General features: G+C 36.6%; 1 protein-coding gene across 2 annotated transcripts in view; it reads right to left on the reverse strand.

Annotated features, from left to right (window-relative positions):
* Positions 1 to 5,911: 5,911 nt before the first annotated feature.
* The window catches only part of LOC110023769, a 108,396-nt gene continuing 91,561 nt past the window's right edge, over positions 5,912 to 22,746 (reverse strand). The window contains exons 16-26 of one of the 2 annotated variants that reach the window (XM_020723337.1): positions 20,959 to 21,234; positions 19,891 to 19,956; positions 19,675 to 19,806; positions 18,314 to 19,141; positions 17,578 to 17,858; positions 17,043 to 17,296; positions 16,362 to 16,597; positions 15,781 to 15,972; positions 8,921 to 9,193; positions 8,342 to 8,520; positions 5,912 to 6,264 (exon numbers count right to left, since the gene is read on the reverse strand). In XM_020723337.1, coding sequence (XP_020578996.1) covers positions 8,374 to 8,520; positions 8,921 to 9,193; positions 15,781 to 15,972; positions 16,362 to 16,597; positions 17,043 to 17,296; positions 17,578 to 17,858; positions 18,314 to 19,141; positions 19,675 to 19,806; positions 19,891 to 19,956; positions 20,959 to 21,234 — 2,685 coding nt within the window. In that variant the 3' untranslated portion in view covers positions 5,912 to 6,264; positions 8,342 to 8,373. The remainder of the gene's footprint in view (positions 6,265 to 8,341; positions 8,521 to 8,920; positions 9,194 to 15,780; positions 15,973 to 16,361; positions 16,598 to 17,042; positions 17,297 to 17,577; positions 17,859 to 18,313; positions 19,142 to 19,674; positions 19,807 to 19,890; positions 19,957 to 20,958; positions 21,235 to 22,746) is intronic. The other variant, XM_020723338.1, reaches the window with a different exon arrangement.

Below are 22,746 nucleotides of genomic sequence, written 5' to 3' on the forward strand. Positions count from 1 at the left end.
TATATATATATATATATATATATGTTAAAATGGCTTGCATTGAGAAATTCAAATTTGGAAGAGTGAGGAGAAGTGAGGTTCACTTCAATTCACCCACAGACTTCAATTCACCCAAATACTTCAATTCCTCCATAGAGAAAAGCTACAAACAACAAACATGATCTCGCCAGAATAATAAACACTTTAATTCCTCCATAGAGAAAAGCGTCAAACCGCAAACATCATCACTAGAAAGTTGAATGCTTCAAATCCTCCATAGAGAAAAGCCAAAAACCGCAAACATCTTCAAAAACAACAAAAAATCCAGAGCATTGCCAAAACAACAAAGATCAAAGGGCCAAATTTCCAAAGAGCTAAGGGCCAAAATTGCAAAGATAAAGGGCCAAAACAATAAAGACTACAAACAACTAAAATTCAATGTAAGAAATAAATACAATCAGACATTACCCCCATTTGAAAGCACATATTCATAATTTTCTATGGAGCATAGCCACAACTTGGAAAGAGCATGTCGTGTGGCTCAAAGTCACAAATCACAAAAAATAATGTGCATAGACCACAAAAGAGAGAGTAAAAGTTACCAGAAGACGGGCAGAACCTGCCTCTTTCTGGAGGGTGAAAAATTTATTATATTAAAAAATATAAATAAATAACATGTAAATCACAATTTTAAAAAGAAATCTTGTATTCCATTATCATTGATAAATTGAAATAAATCACAAAATTTTCAATCTATTTTGTATATTTTGATAATATTGCATAACAGCTTCATTCAGTACTAAATTAAAGACTTATTTTTCAATATATGGTACAAGATAGTCATTAAACCAATCGTCATTTATTCAACTACGCAATTGATTTTTGATAATCTTCATTGCAAAGAATGTTTCTTTTTGTTGTATTTACAACTTTTATTGTAATTATGAGTAATTTTATATTTTAGTTTTATTTACTTATATGTCATAGTCCACTTCTATAAAAGAAACTTAAAGGGCTTATAAGAGTTGCAATGCAAACAAGCAGAGATCCTAGGTCACCAAGAGATCACTCCGCCCATTGCTCTCCTCACCCCATCTCAATCCTAACTAAAATCAACTGATAAAAAATGGCAACCAGAGAGTCGGAGAGGCAGTGAACAATCAGAACAAAGATCTTTGAATGTCGATCGAATCGTTGTAGCCTCTTCCCGATAGCCTTGTGAGTTGTGGCGGCAGTTGTGACCCTCTTCCCAATCAAGTGAATGTGACAAACTCGACATATCTCTCAATTCTTAATTGTTTACATGTCACATCTAAACTTCAATTTTTACATATACCACCTTTGGTATAAATATAAAAAATAAAATTTAAATGTTAGATATGTAAATACATAGAAAATTGGTGGTATGCATGTAAATGCCCTTAATAGGAAAATATACTAAATATTGAGTTAAGTTTCATTACTCTCTCTTTCTCGGCTATTTTAAAATTGAACTCTAATAATCCTCGAGAATAACATATTTGCTATTATGGATAATTTTTTATTGTAATTTATTTGAATATCGTATGATAGTTTTCTAAATATTGACAGATTTGGAATTATATAAACATGGATGTGTGTTTCTGTATGTCTATATATATAGTTTTCTAAACATGACTGCTGTCTACAGTTTGCAGCCTGCTGCCAAGCAACGCCCGTAGCCGCTGATGACAACCGACCGCTGTCTCAGTCGCCAATAGTCAACATCACAACCTGCCTTCTACCACCTACCGCCGACCACCTATCACCACCGTCCTCTGCGTACCGTCATCGGCCAACACATTACTTTTTAAATACATTGAAATGCATTGCCATCATTTTACTTAAAAAAAAAATGAAATGCAATTGTTTTACACCACATCAAATAATTTTTAAGATATTTTAAATATGATGTGTTCCTTCAACATTGCATTCATTTTACACTGCATTAATTTTTCAGCCGATCCGATCAAAGAACTCGAGTTAACACAACTTTCTTTGCTTTCCAAACCACGATTATATTTTGGCTACTTTTAAAAATATTAATGATGAAACGCTATTTTTTACAACTAAATTTAATAGTAAATGTGGTTGTAAATGTAGGAGAAAGTATTTTTCTACAAAAAAGGTTGAGCTAATCATAAATATGTTTCTTTTCAAAATAAGTTAGACAATAGATTTCTTATGATAAGGATTTAGGCTATTTCAGCAGCTCTTAACTCCAAACAGCCAGCTTTTCACCACATAAAATTCTAAAAAATATATAAAAAATTAGTAGGCAAATATAAAATTGACAATGACCTAAAAAACAACACAATGAGAAAGTAATCCCATCATTTAATTAGCTCTTTTTAAATAGTTATTTTTCATAAAATAGATTTATAATCACCTTTATAAAAAAAATATAATCCCTCATAAAAATAAGGCCAACAAGAGTCATGTTAGATCCCAAATAAGATCTAATACATGCATGAATCACTCTAATTAAAGTTCGAATAATCTAAAATCTATTCAACCAAAAAAAAACCTGATGTTGGAGTTAATCTAAACAATAATAGGAAAATAAATATTATAAGTGAAAATATTAAATAGACGATTACAACCAAACACACTGAAATGAGAAATAACAACAACACAACACAAACTCACACTAGAGTTTGATCCGTGGGAGCTCGACCAAGTAGTATGAAAGAAGTGGTAGGTGGTACGAATGAGATGGTGGAAGAGCGACAGTGAATATAGGTGGTTGGAAAGGCTAGGTGTGGCCAGAAACAACAAGGGGGATGGCTAGATAGCGAATCGACAACAATAGAGAGTGGTAAGGAAGAATGTGAATTACTGTAAATAAAAAAGGGGAGGTTGGGACAACAACTCAACAACGAGAGATAATGGTAAGGATGGCTGGGAAGAGGGTTGTGGATTGCTGGGAACAACAAAGGGGAGGACTAGACAGTAGCCAAATAACTGCGAAAGGTGGTAAGGGCGATTGGAAAGATTGCGACAGTGAGGGAGACGGGTTTGATAAGGTAGCAACAAGAGAAACTATAGAAAAATTCTCGGGAAGGGCTGTTTGGTGATTGCAGTGGGGAGGAAGGATGCCATCAGTGGAGGGAAGGTTGTGGTGAAAGGGGAAGTCGAGGATGATCAACACATCAAAAAGAGAAATAACTGGAGCACCACTCGCTCTTGAATATATTAAAATAAAAAAAAATAAATTGAAAACGTAAACCACAAGAATCAAATATATAAGCTCTAAATAATTAGGATTGAGTCCACGACTGAAAGGAGACGCCAAATCCAAAAGGAGGGAGCCAGTCAAATCTCCCTCTTGCCTGGACCAATCGATCCAGAAGCTGGAATGCAGGACGAGAACCTCACACCCCTCACACCTACGTTAGTCTTCTAGGGTTTGGGAAGCTTCGAACTCATCAATTGAAGATTATGTCTGCACACTGAAGAAGACAGAGCTACTGTAACCTTTTGGGGCTAAAAAATTTTCGACTAATACCCTAGAAGCACCTGGATCCCACTATCGACTATATTGTGCTTCAAAACACGAGTTTTCTCAACTTGTGAGCAATCATTTATATCGATCCAGCCATATGGGAGTACACTGCTGATTTGAACTGAGACTTCGAAGTGTGCTTTGCAAATTCTTTCAAAGGCAGTCCCAGGTTGGCTCATACCTATTTGACATGAGGATGTATTGAATTCCCTATAATGGTGGCACCATGGCATTAAAGTACCAATCATGATCTCCTGAAATGCTCTCGGTAAGGTATCAATCATGCATACAAAAATCAAACCTTAATATATTATGTAAATAGTCATAATGATAACTCATTAAATCCATATTCTAAAATACTGGAACAAAGTGATTTTTTCACCAAGAATAAAATAACATGTAGAACAATTTAAGTGGATTTGAGTCTAGAATAGCTAATGTAAATAATAATTCCAGTGTGAGGTATCATATGCTGCCTTTTTTTCTTAAAACTTGATCAATGATCAAATTTCATGAGATTATCAAACAGCACCACCAAATTGTCTTTAACTTGCAGATCATATCTTGCATTTGAAAATGATGACAGAAAATTATATGGAGAATGAATTTGTTATGCCTGCATAGCCTAAGGACTATTTTATCTTTTATTAATTTAAGGGCAATTTCTTCTTTATTTATTATTTTTGTTTGATATAAATAAGACAAATATGTTTAGGGTTAGGTTATGCATGAGATTGCGCATTGAGTATTAAGATTAGGCTTTGGAGGAGATCGTCAACCTCTCGAATTGTAGGATTTGGAAGAGATCGTCTATCTCTCAAATTGTAGTTGTTTATCTTTTATTTGTTGTGTTGTTTATGTTGTGAAGAAATAATTTTTTTTGCCCTAATTTTGGTATGAAAATCTGTATCGAATCTTATCAAATTAGTATCAAAGCATTCATCATGGAAAGTAGAGTTTCTAGGAAGCGACTTTCATCGATTCGAGCCTTCATCGTGCTTCAACAAGTGGTGCATCAACAAACATATCAATGTATATAGTGGCAAACATTCACTTGCAAGCTTGCGATACATATCGAGGCAGAATAGGAAAACATCAAGTCGCCCTCTGTCTACGTGATCTAAAACACAATTGGAGCTAGAGGGAAAGCTACGACGAAATCATGATATCCTTCACAACTGAATTCCACGCTACAATCATGACACTACGAAAAGCCAATGCAGGATCACGACGTACACAATCCCGCAACTCCAACATTTCTCCTTCATTCGCTGTGTCTAGTAATACATTCACATCTTGCGAGTGATACATAAACGATAGAGCTAGCTTGGGAAGGCAAGGAAGGGATCACAACATGCCTCCATGCAACGAGATTCAACGACGGGATCACCACGTATAGAGACCTAAAACTTCGATCTTTCTCCTGCATGCAACATACAAGATTTATGGAATTAGAGAAAGATCGTGGTCTACCTCTTTACGACGCGATTCGAGCTAGCAAGAATGACGGGATTTGGCCATAGTGACGATAACTCAATATGAGCTACTATCAGGACAATTGAGAGGGAGATTTCTGAAGTAGTATTAGAACAAATGTTCATGAAGGGTCTAAAGCTTGACATGCAACACTCCAATTGTTGAGCCTGTAGGGATTGGGGAAAAAAATTGAGCAAGCTAGAAGGTATAGGACAAGAATTAGATGAAGAAGACCAACAGAAGCAACACCATGAGAGAATTATACAAGAGTAACTCAAAAACCAAGACACTGAGGGGGCGAAGGGTGCATGTTGGTGGGGGGGGGGGGGGGTTGGTGCTGCAAAGGAGAACATGTGGTCCCGTCCAGATGTCAACTTCAAACGTTTTATAAAGGCTAAGATTCAAAATAAGTGAACAAAGGAGTTTTCTTTTCTATGTGATGAAGCATTTACCGCAGGGCACCATTGGGATGATTAGTTTCTCACATAAAGTGAGGCAAAAGAGTTTGATCTAGCAACCGTTTCCTTTTTATCTACCTTGAGGACAAAGTATTTTTTTAAAAGGGGAATACTGTTACTTTAACTTGGCATAAGACCAATTTTGTCTTTTATTAATCTAAATGCAATTTAATTTTTTTTGTTATTTATTATTGTTTAATATAAATATTTCTAAGTTTAAGGTTTGTGTTATGCATGTCTTTAGTCTTATGGTTAGAGTTCGAGAGAAAATTCCCAACCCTCGAATGGTAGGATTTGAAGGAGATTGTCAACCTCTCGAATTGTATGTGTTTATTCTTTATTCAATGCATTGTTAATTTTATTGAAGAAAGAAATTTATTTTGCCCTAATTTCCATATGAATATGTTTCCATCAGAAAATTGACAAGCAAATTATTTTATCATCCAGAATTCATTAATCAATGCCAGCTTCATCAAGCAATTGAAGTAAAACAACCACATCTCTCATTAATCATGAATCGACTTTCCATAGAACTTTCCTTTTCATTGAACAGATGATGGTCCAGCATCAACATGTCAATCTGGGCATTTCAGTCGATAATCAAAATTGTTTTCTCTACAAATTTACACAATGCGAACAATAAATAAATCAATTTACAAATTGCACGAAAGGCAAGATTGCTTATCTGTTGAGGACGAATTGCCTGCAGCTCCAATAAAGTAGGAAGTTGGTAAATGGTTGCAATGTTGTAGGTATTCTACGTATATAGCTATAGCATGCAAAATTTTCAGCAGCCATGTCAGAGAATTGATCTCATGCCAGCGGGTCCTGCAAAAAGATTTTAATTGCAGGACTATTACAGAACAGAAAAAACCTAAAATAAAAAAGTTTCATCATTAATTGATATTATTCAGACGAAAAAAATTCAAAAAAAAAAAAATTCAATCATGCATTGACACCAGAGGAACTACAGCAGGTAATCTTTGAATGGAGCAGTTAGAGTCAAGTGCATAAAAATTTTCGAGAAAAATGTCATAATTATCCCCACTTTTGCAGGGCGGCCATTTCAATCCCAAAGTTTATGACAATGTCAAGTTAGTCTTCAAACTCTTTTAATATGAGTTGAAATAGCCCAGCTTGAAGACTATTTTGGCTCCCATTAAAACAGTTTGGAGGACTAGATAAGCTTATCATGACAAATTTACTTCCAGATGTTGGAGAAGCATCCAGGAGAGTCTCGAGACTAGGTTAAACTTCAGTACAATATTTCATCCGTATTGATGGTGATTCTGAGAGGATCATTCAAGTGCAAAATAATCTATTGAGATTATGTGCACTTCATTTTGAAGAGAGCTGGGAAGATCATATTTCTCTAATTGAGTTTGCTTATGATAATAGCTTCCAGTTGACTATTGATATGACACCATATGAGAAATTAAATTATATTATAGGAGTGCAGGGCCCCTTTCTCTGCCACTGCTTTGCTGTCCGGCCTTCCCGATCATCTCCCAGCATGCCGTCATCCCCTCTCCTACAACTGCCCTTGCTGCTCAGCCCTTCCGACCACCTACCAGCCCCTTGCCGACCCTTCTTCTGCAGCAATCATTATTGTCCAGCCCTCCAAACCATCAACCAGCACCGTACTAACCTATCTCTGCACTCCCACTTGTCGTCCAACCTCCCCCCAGCCCTACCAACAACCCCCTATCCTGTCCACCTCATCCCCAGTCATCGACTATTCTCACACTCACCGCCCCCCCCTTACTCCACCTAACCCCTAACACTACTACTCAGTAACCAACTCGCCGACACTACCATCATCGAGTCTTTCTCTTCTAGCCCTGACTATAAATGATTATTCTGACTTATTATTCAATTTGATCAACTAAAAAATGAATGTGAATGATTTGCATATTTATACTTATGTACTACTCAGGTATGTTCTAAAAAAAAGATATTGAATGATATTTAGAATGTAACAAAATGATTTATAATAAACTTGTATGTGCATGTTTGACTATGATGGAACACCCTTGTTGGTACTATTAGAGGAACACTAATGTACTCATGCACATAAATGAAAAAATATTAATATCGATGTTCTTAATTGACACAAATTTTTAGATGATATTCCCAGTGAAGGTTGTATAGAAATGAAATGGCATTGATATGATAATGATATAGACTCCTTTAAAAAATTTATATTGATTTATAAAAAAGCTTAACTGGCATGCATATTATTTTTTTCTTTTCCTTGTTTTGTTGTAGTTTAGAAGCACAAGATTCACTGACTCGTTTAGCTCAGAATTGATTTACTAATTTTTCAGGTTTAATTAAACTATTAAAATATGAGCGATAGACAAGAAAATGTTTATAGAAGACACAGTCAACCATCAACGACGTAAATTTTAATTGCACCGTTTTAATTTAATTTGTAGTGACACGTTCATCTATTAAATTGAATGTTAATATAGAAAATTTAGTTCACACCGTCCAACCATCCGTTCCCACCTTGGTTCACTCTAAGCACTGGGCCGGATCGTGATATTATTAGCCTCAGCAGGCAAATCATTTATGAAGGATATTAGATGCCCAACATGTTTTTGAGAAACTGATTTACAGGATTTTTTCAGTTCCATAAATAGGCAAAACAAGCAATCACACACTGTAAAATTCCTTGCAAATTCCTTATTTTTCTAGTCTATCTTCAAGATTTTTTTTTTACAACCTGGCAAGTTGATTCAAATGTTCCAAGATAGTAAATTTTTTGCATGTTCTCCATTTTAGAAGATATTATTTAATTTAATTGCCTGCAAAAATTCACATGCCTTTAGGTGGTTGTGCACAAGTGCATAAATGTAGCAGACTTCATTTTGATTTACCACAAAATATAAAACAAAATTACCTTGAAACAAATGGTTAGAAACCACCCATTTGCTATCTCTGGGATATTGCAGAGTATTCAAATAATAGACGATTGGACGGAGAAGATTGGAAAAGAACACGGAGACGATCTGTAAGCTGATAAATTAAAGTCCACTGCATAGCCATTTCAGAATCCTTCATTTGTCGAACCACCGATGCCTGCAAGTTAATGACACAGTAAGAAAATGGCATTTGATAAGAAATAGAATAGACAATATAGTCTTAGGCATACATAAGGGACCAAAAAGGAAAAATAAAAAAAAATTGTCAAAATGAGCCCCCGACTTATTGTTTTAATCCCAAAATTTATAAAAGTATTAATTTAGTCCCAGACTCTTTAAATGTGGGCAAAATAATACCAGGAGAGCACTATTTTAACCAAGGTTAAAAGAGTCGGCGAACTAACTCGATATTTTTATAGACTCTAGGACAAAAATAGCCGAATGTAATAGCCAGGAACTATTTTAGCACTTTACTTGAAAACCAAAGAAACAGATAGAACCATTTTTTCTAAGTTAAAAAATAAATAAAACCACATTTATAGCCTTAGCGACGTTACCAGAAGACGTTTCCCAAGCTGGATTTCAACCTCAGTTCCAAAAGATATATTACTAGCCAAGGATCGAAGAGGATCGACAGTAGGATCCACAGAAAGCAAGCTAGGAATCTGAGGTGCATAAACCAGTCTCCAACGTGCCTGCCCAAACTCTCCCTTCCCTTCTATTCTTGGCATCAAAGTTTCGAGAGTCGCCGTAGCAAGTTTTTTGAAAGCCAGCTGCCCATCACCTTCCAGCAAAGATTCTGCTAACTGACTCTCAAAAACCCTTGCAGCCTGCAAAATGCAAATCTTCCTTATATCTGGAAAGAATGGCCTCATGTACACAAATTCTGAATTATCAAATTTACATTCCTCAATAAAATCACTCAACAGCTAAATTGACAATATTTTAGCGTTCTACATGTCCAATGGTGAAAAGTTGTATTAATTTTAAGCATGAGAAAAGTATTTGAATGATATCCTGACTCTTTATAGGAGGCCACTTTAGTACCAAAGTTCATAAAATGTCAATTTAGGTCCCGATTCTTTTAATATAGGTTAAAACAGTCCTTATATAGCCCACAGTAAAGACTATTTTAGCATCTATTAAAAAAGAGTGTGGATTAATTTAACACTTTTATAAACTTTTGAGACAAATACGTGGATTAATTTAACACTTTTATAAACTTTTGAGACTAAAATGACTCCATGTAAATAGTCAAGGGACTATTTTGACACTTCACTCGTTTAAGCATGACGCTTCAAAAGAAAGACAAATATCATGGGTACTAGAGCAAAATTATATAAGCAAAAAGAAGCACAAAATCATGAAACTGATGAATCGATCTTTTTCTAGCCAGAGTCCTTTTATTCAGTTTGAGTAATCTAGCAGTTGCTTAAATTAAATTGTGAACATTAATGTAGAATCTAAGCCACACATTGTGATCTCACCATTCCGTATTGCAGCCTGCATGTCTCAGAGGCTTAGGGCTGCTGCGGGATTGGGAGCTTCCCGCATGTCTCTAGGACCCCCATTATAGTACCTTGATTTGTAGCGGGACTCGTGGCTTGGACCGGTCCAGGAGGGCCAGCCAACCTTTGACGTGGATCTTCCTTCTGTTTGGAGCGAGCCCACTCCTATTTAGCCCAAGTCTATAAAATATATTGTTTTTGTGTTTTAGAGCAGTTATTTTTTATGTTTTCTGTCAGATTAGCCTTCGACGTCCAGGTTTTTCCTTTTAGGGTTGTATCCAAGGGAGAGTGGTGCTCCAGTTATATCCCGTCCGAGGTGCGACTCTACTTCAAGTGTCCATTGTTGCCCTGACTGTACCTCACTCTCGAGGTGGTGTTTATCCTTCTCCAACTCCTCCGCATCCCTCTCGCTTCGCTACTCAGTAATACTTCTCGTTGCAACCACCTCCCATTTGTCTTCTTGTAGTTACTGCTCTTCCAATTGGCGCCTGCTCACTGCCAACGACCTAGAATCATTCCTCCGGCACTCCTGCAGTTGTCCCAGCCACCCGCAACCTTCCCTCCTCCTTCTCCCAACCATTTGCATCGCAATTGCAGCACCTTAAGCCCCTCACCTTGCTGTCCACTGCTCATCCAGCCGCTTAAACCGCAACCCTGCAGCCTCACTGCCATTCCAGTACTTTCCCTGCACTGTTATTGTTGTTCCAGCCACCCAAGACCATTCTCCAAGCTGCCTCACTGTTGTCCCAACCGTTGTAACCACCTCTCCACAGCCTAGCTGCTGTTCCCACCACCCAGAACCTCCGCTAGCCGCTGCATCCTTGCTGTCCAATCCGCCCCCACCCCCTACCCCTTGCTACCAACTCTACAAGCACTTATTGGAGACCACCACCACACGAGATCCACCCTAGTTAAGTGTTTGTCTGGTATTTGTTGCTATTTCAAATTTCTAGGTGACGTATTTTTGTAATTTCCCTTTCAAGTCTGTTTGATTGTAACCGTCTATTTGTTTTCAGTAATAATATTTGTTTTTCCTATTGTGGTTTGGGTTAACTCCGGTATCAAGGGCTTTTTGGTCAATCTTGTCAGGGAAAACTACTATGAAAAAGTCTCCTTTTAATTTCGCGGTGGAATAGAATTACAAGATTGAAGAAAATTAGAACAAAAATTTAAATACAAAAGTACAATCAAAGCAACCAGAAAAACACACAAGAATTTTACGTGTAAAAACCTGAGAACGGAAAAAAAACATGGAGCTATACTACCAGAAATTCTACTATAAAATTCAAAAAGTTTTACAAAGAACTCACACACGAAAAAACATACAAAACTCGCACCAACAATCTTCACTCTTCGATCCGACGCAAAAATTAAGCCGAATCACCAAAATCCACCTCTTCGAGAGTCCTCACCTCACCGAGATACTCATCCAAGAATTTAAAAAGAAGAAAACGACAAGCTCACCGATCCACGATAATAAATTGGCTTAAAGACTAATTTTTCGTGTAGTAACCGCATCAGGCGATTAGGCCCCCAAACTTCGCGTCTAAGAGCCAAGCGCTTTGTATCAGCGCCCCATAATGGACGCCAAAGCATATGCGTAGGTCTCTCGGGAATAAGAGCAACACCCTATCACACTCCGCTAACTTCAAAGAAAGTAACAAGACAATCATGGGATGAAAGATTCTAGAAAAGACCAGATGAAGGAGAGTAATCCAATTAACTCTAAAAGATTCCACCGCATTCTAGAAAATATTAAAAGAAAGAGCTCCAAGGAAAACTCAAGAATAACCTAGAAAGATCTAAGGCTCTGTATGTATATAAGAGAATGAAGTAAAACTATCTAGAAACTAAATTATTCTAATGTAATCCAGAAGATTCCCTTAGACTTGGCGGGGACTACAAATAGTAATCCATCCCCTTGTTTGGATCCATCTAAGGTTCTCAAACATTCAAGTGTTATAATCACTTTCTTAGTGAAGTGTTTATTTCTCCAATTCTTCTTCTTACTCTTCTTCCTAAAGTGCTTTGTGCTTACAAGCTCAAACGTTGTGAGGGTTAACCGATTGCGTTAAAGTCGCACGGGTGATTTCAGATAAGTTAGTCCGTGACAGTTGATATCAGAGTCTCGATTCGAAGGTATGACAAAGGGAGTCAAAGAGCACATAATGGATTCTGAAGCCACAATTGTGGAATCATCTTAATAAGGGCGAGGTCGTCAGGCAATGAGATCTAGCTGCATCCAAATCACATGGGAGGTCCAAAGAGATCATGCACAACTTTGATTCGTGCCTTGCTCGGGTGGAGGAATTGAATGACATAGAGGCCCAGATAGAGGACCTTGGCCAAAAAGTTGATGGACTCGAGGAGGAAGACATCACAATTCATTCGACGATCAAAAGAAAAATGCTCCAATTAGAGGAGTCCTTAAGAGACCAATTGACAAAGATGCAGGAGAACTTAAAAGGGGAACATCAGGAGGTACGAAGAGCCCATGAAGACGAGATGAGCGTTGTATGTGCTAGCTTGGAGGAGATGGGTGAAGTATTTCACTATGCAAGAGGGCACTAGCAACATCCCCCAACCATCATACCTTTGAAGTCAAACGTATTGAGTTCCAAAATCAAAGAGATTTAGAGGAGCTCGCAACGCGAAGAAAGTGAACAATTTCTTATGAAGACGTAAGCAATACTTTGGAGCGATGGAGTTTACAGATGAAGATGCAATAATTCAATTTGCAACCATTTATCTCTCAGACATCACTATGTTGTGGTGAAGAAGAAAACGATGAGATATCAAGAAAAGTATGTACACCATATCCATCTTTGATGACTTCAAAAGGGAGCAAAAGAGACAATTGTACCTGAAAACATGGGGGATGAGACTAGAGCTCAATTGTGAAGGCAGAGCAAACGAGATTGATTTAAGAATATATTAAGGAGTTTACTAGCCTGATCATTGAAATTCCTGACATGTCTGGCAAGTAAAATTTGTTCAAATTCATGGATGGGCTCCAACAATTGGCAAAGACTGAGCTTAGAATGCGTAGAGCACAAGATCTCGTTACTGTCATAACCGTTACGAAAAGCTTGGTTGATTATATAAATGAGTCTACAAAATCAAGAAAAAAGAAGAGTAACTATGTCAAAAATGGGGAAGACAAGGTTCAACACAAGGAAGAGACCCGTCAAGAATCGACCCCATCTAATACAAAAGACAAGGGGAAGTCTAACAAAACCAAAACTAAACTACAAAACTGCTTTCTTTGTGGAGGACTTTATTGGGTAAGGGTTTGCCCTCAGAAGAAGGCTCTAAACTCTCTCTATGCAAGCCATCAAGAGGAAGAAGGATGTGATATGACAGCACAAGTGGGAACAACACAATTGCTCAACATGGTGCATTCCTCTCCGAAAACTCAGCAAAAAAACTTCTCTTTGTGGAGGTGATTATAGGTGGGACACTTACTAAAGCAATGATAAATACGAGAGCTTCTCACAACTTCATCTCTATTGAAGAAGCGAAAGGGATGGGTCTGCAAATAAATAAAGGAGGAAGCTCCATAAAAGCAGTCAACTCAGCACGTAGGCCAATCCATAGACTGGCCAAAGGAGTGAAGACGTGTCGAAGATTGGTGAATTTCTCCATCATTCCTGTGGAAGACGTCGAGATAATCCTTGGTCTAAAATTCTTGGATCAAGTGAGAGTGTTCCTAATGCCATTTGCCAAAATCATCTGCGACAAGGAGGACAACCAAGCTTGCCTAGTACGACAACAAGGACTCGGAAGCAAGAAGCCAAAATGCTATCGGTCACTCAATTCAAGAGAGAGGAGAGCTACTTGGCTGTTCTTCATGACTCTGATGAAAAATTGAAGCCTCAAGAAGACATGTTAAGAGAAGTTGTGGCAGTAATTGAGGAGTTTAAAGATGTTCCACCACCGGAATTACCAAAAGAACTACCAACAAAAAGGGAGATCGATCACCAGATCGAGCTAGAGCCAGAGACTAAGCCATCGGCAATAGAAGCTTCCTGCATGACACCTATAGAACTGACAGAGCTATGCAAACAATTGAAAGAGTTGCTGGAGGCAGGATTCATTCAAACATCCCCCATATGGTGCCCTGATTCTATTTCAGAAAAAAAATGGCTCCCTGCACATGTGCATAGACTACCGAGCTTTAAACAAAATTACCGCAAAGAACAAATACCTAATTTCTCTCATCGCTGACCTTTTTGATCAACTGGGGAGCGCAAGGAACTTCTCAAAATTGAATCTCTGATCATGCTACTATCAAGTGAGGATAGCAAAAGAGGATGAACTGAAGACCACTTGTGTGACCAGGTATCAGTCGTTTGAATTTTTGGTTATGTCTCTCGGGCTAACCAATGCTCCTACTATATTATGAACATTGATGAACAAACTATTCCAACCATACTTGCATCAGTTTGTTGTTATCTACCTGTATGACATAGTGGGTCTATAACACACACTCTAAGATCATCTGAGACATCTCCGAGAAGTATTCAAAGTACTAAGAGGAAATAAACTATACATCAATAAAAAAATGCTCATTTTTCAAAGAAGAAGTGATATTCTTATGACATAAGATAAATGATGCAAAGCTTATGATGGAAGAAAACAAGATCAAGGCCATCCAAGATTGGGAGTATCCTACCAAGGTACATGAGATAAGAATAGCAAGGTGAAACACTGAAGTCAGGAATTTGAAACCAGAAAAGACAAAAACAAACCCTAAGAAGCAAACAACAAATATATAATAGATGATAGAATAGCAACGGGAGGCCCCTCCCCTTTAGGCAACAAGGTAGTTACTTTTGGGCGGCAAGCAAAATAGGAAAGGGAAGCCCTCTCCTTTGGGCGGCAAGACAAGCTTGGACCAATTAGCTAGCCCTAGTCTCTTTGGCTGAACCAATTGGTTCAACCCTTCCATCATAGGTAGGCCTACAACAGGTAAGCCTCATGGCAGAAGGAGTTGAGAAGAAATTAAAAAGAACAAAAGAGTGAAAAGAAATAGAAAAAAAAAAAGGAAATCACAAGAAACTCATTTCAAAGTTTGATGTAGCACATGGACAAATCAAAGGTACCCTTTTGAGAAACTTCTAAAGTTTGTAATTTTCTAATATTTGTTTAATCATTTTTATTTGTTAACTCTTAGAAGCTCTCATTCTTAGTTATCCTAAGAGAGTTGAGGGGTTTCTCTTTTCTTTATTAAGTGAGAGTGCACTCGATTTTAGAAAGAGTTGAAGTGTCGTTTTAGTATACACCACAATTGTGAATTCTTTATAAGTGGGAATGAATCATTTTTCCTCTCGCATGGAGGTAGGCTTATTTAAATCAAACCACATAAATTTTGGTGTTTTTTTGTTGTGTCCGATAATTTTTTTTCGATTACTTGGGATCGATCTATTTTGGGCAGCTACAACAGTTTGAAAAAGCAATTGTGAAGTTGACCACAAAAACTCATTCAAAAAACTATAGTGGTTATTATAATTTTTTTTATTTTCAAAAAGTCATATTGCAACTTTCTAGCAATCATCACACTTAGCCAGATCAAGTTGCAAAATGTAGTTTTTTCCACCACAGCTTCTTGAGACCGTAGACAAAACACAATTTTGCCAAACACCCAAATGGTGCGGTCCAGAGCACACCACACTGCCATTGAGGCCCCAAATAGAGCCTTAGTGTTCCATTATATTTGCTCTTGAGTTGGTGCTTCCAGGTTAAATACTTTTTTTTTTTAATAAAAATGCTCAAAAATAGAAGTTACAATGTAAATGAGAATCACTACAAGCACAATACCCTCCTTCAAGAAGCGATTAATCAAGTATATCACATTTCAAGCTGAACTCTAGCATCACAAGAAAATAAAATGCTACAAGAACACTTACTTCACTAGGCGTGAGAACATCCTGATCCACTGAGCGAGTTGATATAATAAGTAAATTATCCTGCCAGGAACTGGCTCGACTTTGGATCCTGAATTGATATTCGGATCCCACCAATATTAAATCTAAAATAGGATCCAGGCCAAGATCAGGTTCAAATTTGGCAATGTTCAAATGATCACGTTTAAGCCGAACCTGTGATTAGAAGTTAATCAAAAAGTAGCATCCCTGAAAATTAAACCATTAAAAATAAAACTAGAAATTATTTTTCTTTAAGCTATGGTTGTGAAATTGCTAAGGTTCATTCTTTTTTTATTGAAGCATTTACACACAGCACAAAATTCTTATGTATTTACATATCTCACACCAAAACTTTCATATTTATACACATAAAACTTAAATCTTCAAAATCACATAAAAAATAAAACTATTTTCACTTTTTAAAAGTCAAATACACATTTTCATGCATAGATTTAAAGCACCGTAGTAAAAACATAAGAATTGTGTGCTATGTATTCCCTTTTTTATTTAGTCGACAGGCAAAACAATTTTCTATTCTGGGATCATTAAAGAAGTCAACGAACCTGAGTAGCAACTAAATTAACGTCTCCATTTTCGAACATCAAGACCCCTTTAGGTTTAACATACTGCGGACAAGCTATTCCATTAAGCTCAAGTTCTCCACTGACAGCAAAGTTCAGGATTAAGGGGTAGACTATTCTTAATTCTGGTCCAAGGACTAACTTCAGATCAGTAAGCCTTGCATCAATGCCGGGATTAGCATTATTCACCTCTAGTTTCTCAATGTTGGAATGTTTGCCTATATATTTTAAAGAGGTGCAACCAATTGTCAAACCATTTAATATCAGATAACAAGAAGCTACAAAGAAATTTAACCATTCAACAAAAATTTATTCCAATAATGTTCGGCTGGCACACGAAAAAAGTGCAAAAGTTTGTAATTAGCCAGATTGATTGTCACTATTTTCTGGAAAAACTCGCCAGTACAAAATGGTTAAGTTAAAAGTATGCCAGAATTTTTTGTTAACAGTGAAAAACAGGCAAAAAAAATTATTAATTAGCTGGCAGGAAAAAGGAGAAAAGGATGGCCACAAAAATAACACAAAAAAAATTATAAATTTATTGTTAAAAAATCAATTCCATTTACAAAATATGCAAGGCTATTCGTAATTCTCAATTTTCAAAAGCGAGATCACTAATGTTCCAATATAAATGAAAAGAAGGGGATCACTAGGATAGAAAACCTGCAGGCTCCGGCCAAATGCTATGTAAGGAACCAGACAAAGAACCAAAAAATCTTGATATATGGCCTGAAGCAGTAGCACGGCTGTAACCAGCAGCAGGGAAGGAAGTTCTTTTTGAAGCCAAACTGTCAGCAACCTCTCCGTTCCCCTTGTCGTGAGCTAAATATGCTTCTCCATGGCTCAACTTAAGAACTCCAGAGATATTTGGTCGCAAAATAGAACCCATAATTTGGATTTGGCTGTCGACTTGGCCACTAAAATGTTTCGTAGGTCAGAAAATAATCTAAATGATAAAAATAAATGAAACGCGCACACACACATCTATATAACTATGAGTGTACATATACATATACATATACATACATATACATATATATACATGTGTGTATATTTACATATACATAGATGTGCGTGTGTAGATAAATGTGTTTCTATATATATATATATATATATGTGTGTGTGTGTGTGCTATATATATATATATATATATAGACACACATAGGAAAATATCTTGCTAAAATCATCTTAGAATAACCTGAAAAAATTTTTCATGCGCACTTCTAAGAAATCACATTTCAGCTCAATTTTATCTGTAACAAATGATTCGCTTGGCATTAGAGGCAGATTCCCTTTGAGCAAAAGCTTTCCTTTCCTGCCCACCCTGCTTTCCACAGAACTGATGCATACCCTGTTTGATATAATATGAACAGTACCTCCAAAATTAGTTAGTGGCTTCCATAATGCCGGTGAAGAAACAGTTGCTCTGTGAAACGACGCATATCCATCCACGATAGGTTGTTCAACGGTGCCTGTAACCTATTTCATGAATAAAACAACTAAAATTACAGAACAACTATATCATATCTAACATTTTACATCAAAAATGTATTTTACAAAAAAACAAAAACCCACCAGATTATCATCATAGCACCAACTATACGTTATACACAATAATCATTTTAGAAAGCATAAGCACGCACTTTACACAAGATAAATGAGAAAAGTGTCAAAATAGCCCCCTCACTCTTTGCAGGGAGTCATTTTAGCCCCATAGCTTATAGAAGTTACTATTTAATCCAAAGATTTTTTAAATATTGGCTTAAATAATTCCCACAAAGTACTATTTCATCCCCAATTTAAAAGACACGACTAATTTGTTAATTTTATATACTGTGGAATTAAAATGACCCACATAAATTGCAGGGGACTATTTTGGCACTTTACTCCAAACTAAATCGTAGGCACCAAGCAATATGCTATGAGCGGCCTACCTGAAGGTCAATATCAGCAAAACCATGGAGCCAGTTGGCGTATGGAGACAAGGCTGTTAACAGTAACATTCCACCATCCTTAATATTTGCATTTATTCTCACCTCCCCAACGTCTAGCATATTCCAGTTCAAACCTTTGAGGCTTTCTGCTAACTGAATATTCCAACCCTCTTCATGTTTTTCTCTGCTACCTTTCTTCTCTGCAGTTTCATCTGAGGAACCTCTTCCATTTTCTTTTAGCCAAATAGGATTCCTCAAAGAACCAACTGAAATATCTCCTTCATTTTCTTCTGCATCTGCTGAATCATCCTGACTGTAAGTCACAGGAATGCTACCTTGAACATGAACATGTCCGGTTTGAATCACGGGTTCGAAATGTGCATTAAATAAGAATCGACTATTTTCTGTTACTGAAGCAACTATGTCAGCTCGTCCAAGATCGATCCCTCCTATAGCGCCATCTAGGAGCCTTATTTGAACATCACACTTGGGCTTCACCAGGTTTCCTCGAAGGTCTCCTTCCATGTGCAAGATACCTTTGATGGGTAACAATACTTGGCGCAAAGAATGTACTGCATCAGCAGTTGAGGATTCGATAATTTGAACCAAAGTTGGGACTAAACTGACGGGAAAATTAAGAACAGCGAAATGAAGATTTGACACTGGTCCCAACAAGGACCCATCTGCATGAAGAGTTGCATTCTCTTTTTGGATGAACAATTTTTCAAGACGCAAACCATTATTATTGCTGTAAGCACCAGAAGCTATAACACGCTGAGTTTTGTAAGTTCCCCACTCCCAATCTTCGCCATTAAAGTCGAAGTCTGCCTGCAAAAAGTGACGATCAAAAGTACTCATTTGTCACTTACAATGACAATTAAATGAACCGAGAGAATAGCGGTTTCAAATTGGGGTTGTGGGCTGGGGCTCTAGTCTAAAACAAAAATGAACCGACCTGAAAAAAGCTTGAGCCAAATCTGACCTGAATATTAAACAAGTCAGAAAGTCCGACACGAACCGGACCAATATAACTCATTTAACATAAGACATAACAACTATTCAGGTCAAAATCGTGTTGAATTCAAGTCAATCTCGGGCCAATTTCAGGTTGGCGAGTCAATTTTGAGTTAGCGAATAAATTTCAGGTTGACGGTACCCAACCTAAAAAATTAAAAGGGTTAGGATTCCTAAACCCGAACTCGACCAAAATATTTGTTAGGGTCAAAACCCCGGATTTTTTGAGTTGGGTTCTGGTTGAGTTGACATGTCGGGTCAATTTTTTATATCCCTATGAGAACTGAAATATTAATGGAAAGCTTGGATGAGCTATGTTTTTAATAGAAATTTTTCGTTATGCTTACCATTGTATCACCATTGCCACCTCCACTGGCATCAAGAGAACCACGCCAATGACCCTTAAATTCAGCTAGTCCTGGGAGTGTAACTTCTTCTAGGATATTATCCTCTGACCATTTATAATGGTTTTGTATTTCCTGTAAACTTAGCCATCAAAAATAAGAATTGATTTTTTACAGTTTAAAAACTGCGCATAGTTAAAGAATCATAATATTAAGGACCTCAAGCAGATCACGAAGGCCTTCAGCATGAAATCCATCAGACTGAAGACACTGCATAAAAAACTCCTGAGAAAAGAAAAAAAAATAACACAATAAAACCAAATGAAAATCATCTAAAGCATATAAAGCAATTACTTTATTTTTATTTTTGCTGTTGATGACCAAAGCAGGTAGATCTAAACATAAAATCCTTTATCATACTCTTAAAAGTGAAGCGTGATTGGTAACTAAATTAGGCCTGAGCAATATAAAAAGATCAGAGAAATCTCAACTAGAAAGACGAGAAATATTAGAGGTGGACCAATTCAAGAAACTGTTCCTAGTGGCCTCTCTACTTTGCTATTTCTTATGGGAATGCTCCTTTAATTTCTCCATGAGAATCTGTTGACATTTTTTTGGGTGTAATGCAAGGACCTAAAATATCATAAACATTTGTGTCCACAACTAGCACATGTCTATTAATATCAGGATTTTAATTTCAGGAAAAAAAATCCAAATGGCTTTGGCATGGCTCTCACATGGCCAGGGCATATTAAAATTGCATGAAAATTTGATGAAACCCCATCCTAAAATAAGTTATTGAACATACCAGGTTAATGTGAAAGCTGCAACCAGACTGTAAAATTTATAATTTGTCTTAAAGAAAAATTATTTTCTGCACAATCCTAAAATGAGAAGTATACTTTGTAAATGATAAAATGATAAATAAATGCTTACATAATGAAAAAGATTTCTAGCACTTTTCAATGTATCATTTTTTTTTCCTCCAACATATCTCATGCTTGATTTTTCTATTGACGTTTTAAGCATTATATTTTTCTGTGAATGTTATGCCACTTTTAAATGTGTGCCCAAGTTTCACATTTAATTAACATTTTTTTATGAAAAAATTGAAATTCTAAATATTTAATACAAACACATCCTATGACAAAATTGAATATTGCATAAAAAATACTTCAGATCCTTTGTCGGCATTTCCTACAGTTACAAGGTTTTCATTTTGCCATGTTGTTCGTCATAGCTTCTAGGTAAAAAGTAGAATAATAAGTACCATGATGAACATATAACCTTTGATCTAGACTGAACAGCAGGGTCTGTACTTCGTGAAAGGAGCCTCGCAAGAGGAAGCATTTCAGAAACTTCGGCACCCGGAACTTCGAGTCTCATTCGCCATCTCCCCATTGAAGAAATCACACTCCCAAGATGGCCAGCCATAGCTCTTTTAAGTAACGCGGCACCTTTTTTTTCATTAGTAAACCGATCACGTGTTCCAGGCAAGACATATTCTCCCTGAAGTTCATATCTGCTGCTACTTTGTTGCAGAATAGTTTTTTCAACGGTAATCTGCGAATTTCAAAAAACTGCAAAAGTGATGAACCAAAAAAAACTCACAACCAAATACCCATTCCAGTTGATCTGATTGGTAAATAATGGTAGAAATGGCCAAGATGAGACAAAAAAGTGTAGCACTGCGCAATGTTTAACAAGAAAATGAAGAATTTGGATAAACGAATAAATTTATAATTCCATATATCAAATCATGTTGAAATAACTACACATAGATCATGCATTTCACTTGTCAGGCCCGTCCTTAATACATCCACTCCTCTTTTCAAACACTATTGGAAGAAGCTGAAATGATTGAGCAAAAGCTCCATACGTCGCAAGAAATTCTAAGATCTTGATGGTTGTCTGAATATTAAATTTGTAAAGCTTGTTCTTTAATTTTAATGTCGATGACTGACTTCCAATACTTCAAAGATCATGACTTTGAGAACTTGTTGGCACCTAACTATGACTAATAAAATCAACATAAAAGAAAATTAACAGCTGTGATAAAAAAAAAATCAGAAAAATAGAGCCTACAAAGAGGGAGACAAAGCTGATTTTAGCTTGGGAATAAAGGAGGATAGAGAGTAAGCATATGTGCCTAGTGCTTGTTGGCATCTTAACTCATTTAGTAACTTTTTGAATTAGCATTCCTTCACAAATTCCCCAAACAAGTGTCTGGTACTCTGATTCCGCACTACTTCTAGATATCCTTGTTTACTTGTTACTCCATATGACAAGTTTTTCGCATCCATAAGATTAATACTCGTATGTGAATATTATGTTCGTGAGTTCACCTACCCAACTAGCATCTACGTAAACTTTTACCTCCATGCTGTCTAATTTCTTAAACAATAACCATCTGTCAGAGATCTTCATAAGAAACCTCAATATTCTGTAAATCATCTTCAAAAGTTCTTCACTTAAGACTATTTAATGTTGATTCACAATGCTGATAGAATAAACAATATCAGGGCTAGTGTATGACAGATCGATAAGTTTTCCCACCAATCTCTGATATCTTTCTTTTTTTCACTAGTGTCTTTTCTCTCCCTGAATGTAACTTTTTGTTGAAATACATAAAAGCCATAGTAGGTTTAAACCCCCTTCATTCATGTGTCTTTTAGTAGGTTTAGGATGTTTCTTTGGGATATCACAATTTATTTCTTAGACCTGACTACTTCCATGCCCAGAAAATAACGCATAACTACTAGATAATTGAATTCAAATTCAATGGCAAGAACCTCATTAATCTTCCCAATCACTTTTTCATTATCACCTGTGAGGATCAAATAATTTACATAAACAATGAGTATAGCTTTCTTACCTCGCTGTGTATGTTTTATGAACAATGTATAATTAACTTGGCATTGAATGTGCCCATTAGATTTCATAGTCTTGAAAAACTTGTTAAACCAAACCCATGAAGATTATTTGAGGTGATAAAGTGACTTTCTTAGTTTACAAATTAGATATTTACTTGAGTCATTTTCTAGCCCTAGTGAGATCTTTATATACACTTCTACC

The sequence above is a fragment of the Phalaenopsis equestris genome, unplaced genomic scaffold, assembly GCF_001263595.1.
Source record: "Phalaenopsis equestris unplaced genomic scaffold, ASM126359v1 Scaffold000229, whole genome shotgun sequence".
Classification (NCBI taxonomy): Eukaryota; Viridiplantae; Streptophyta; class Magnoliopsida; order Asparagales; family Orchidaceae; genus Phalaenopsis; species Phalaenopsis equestris.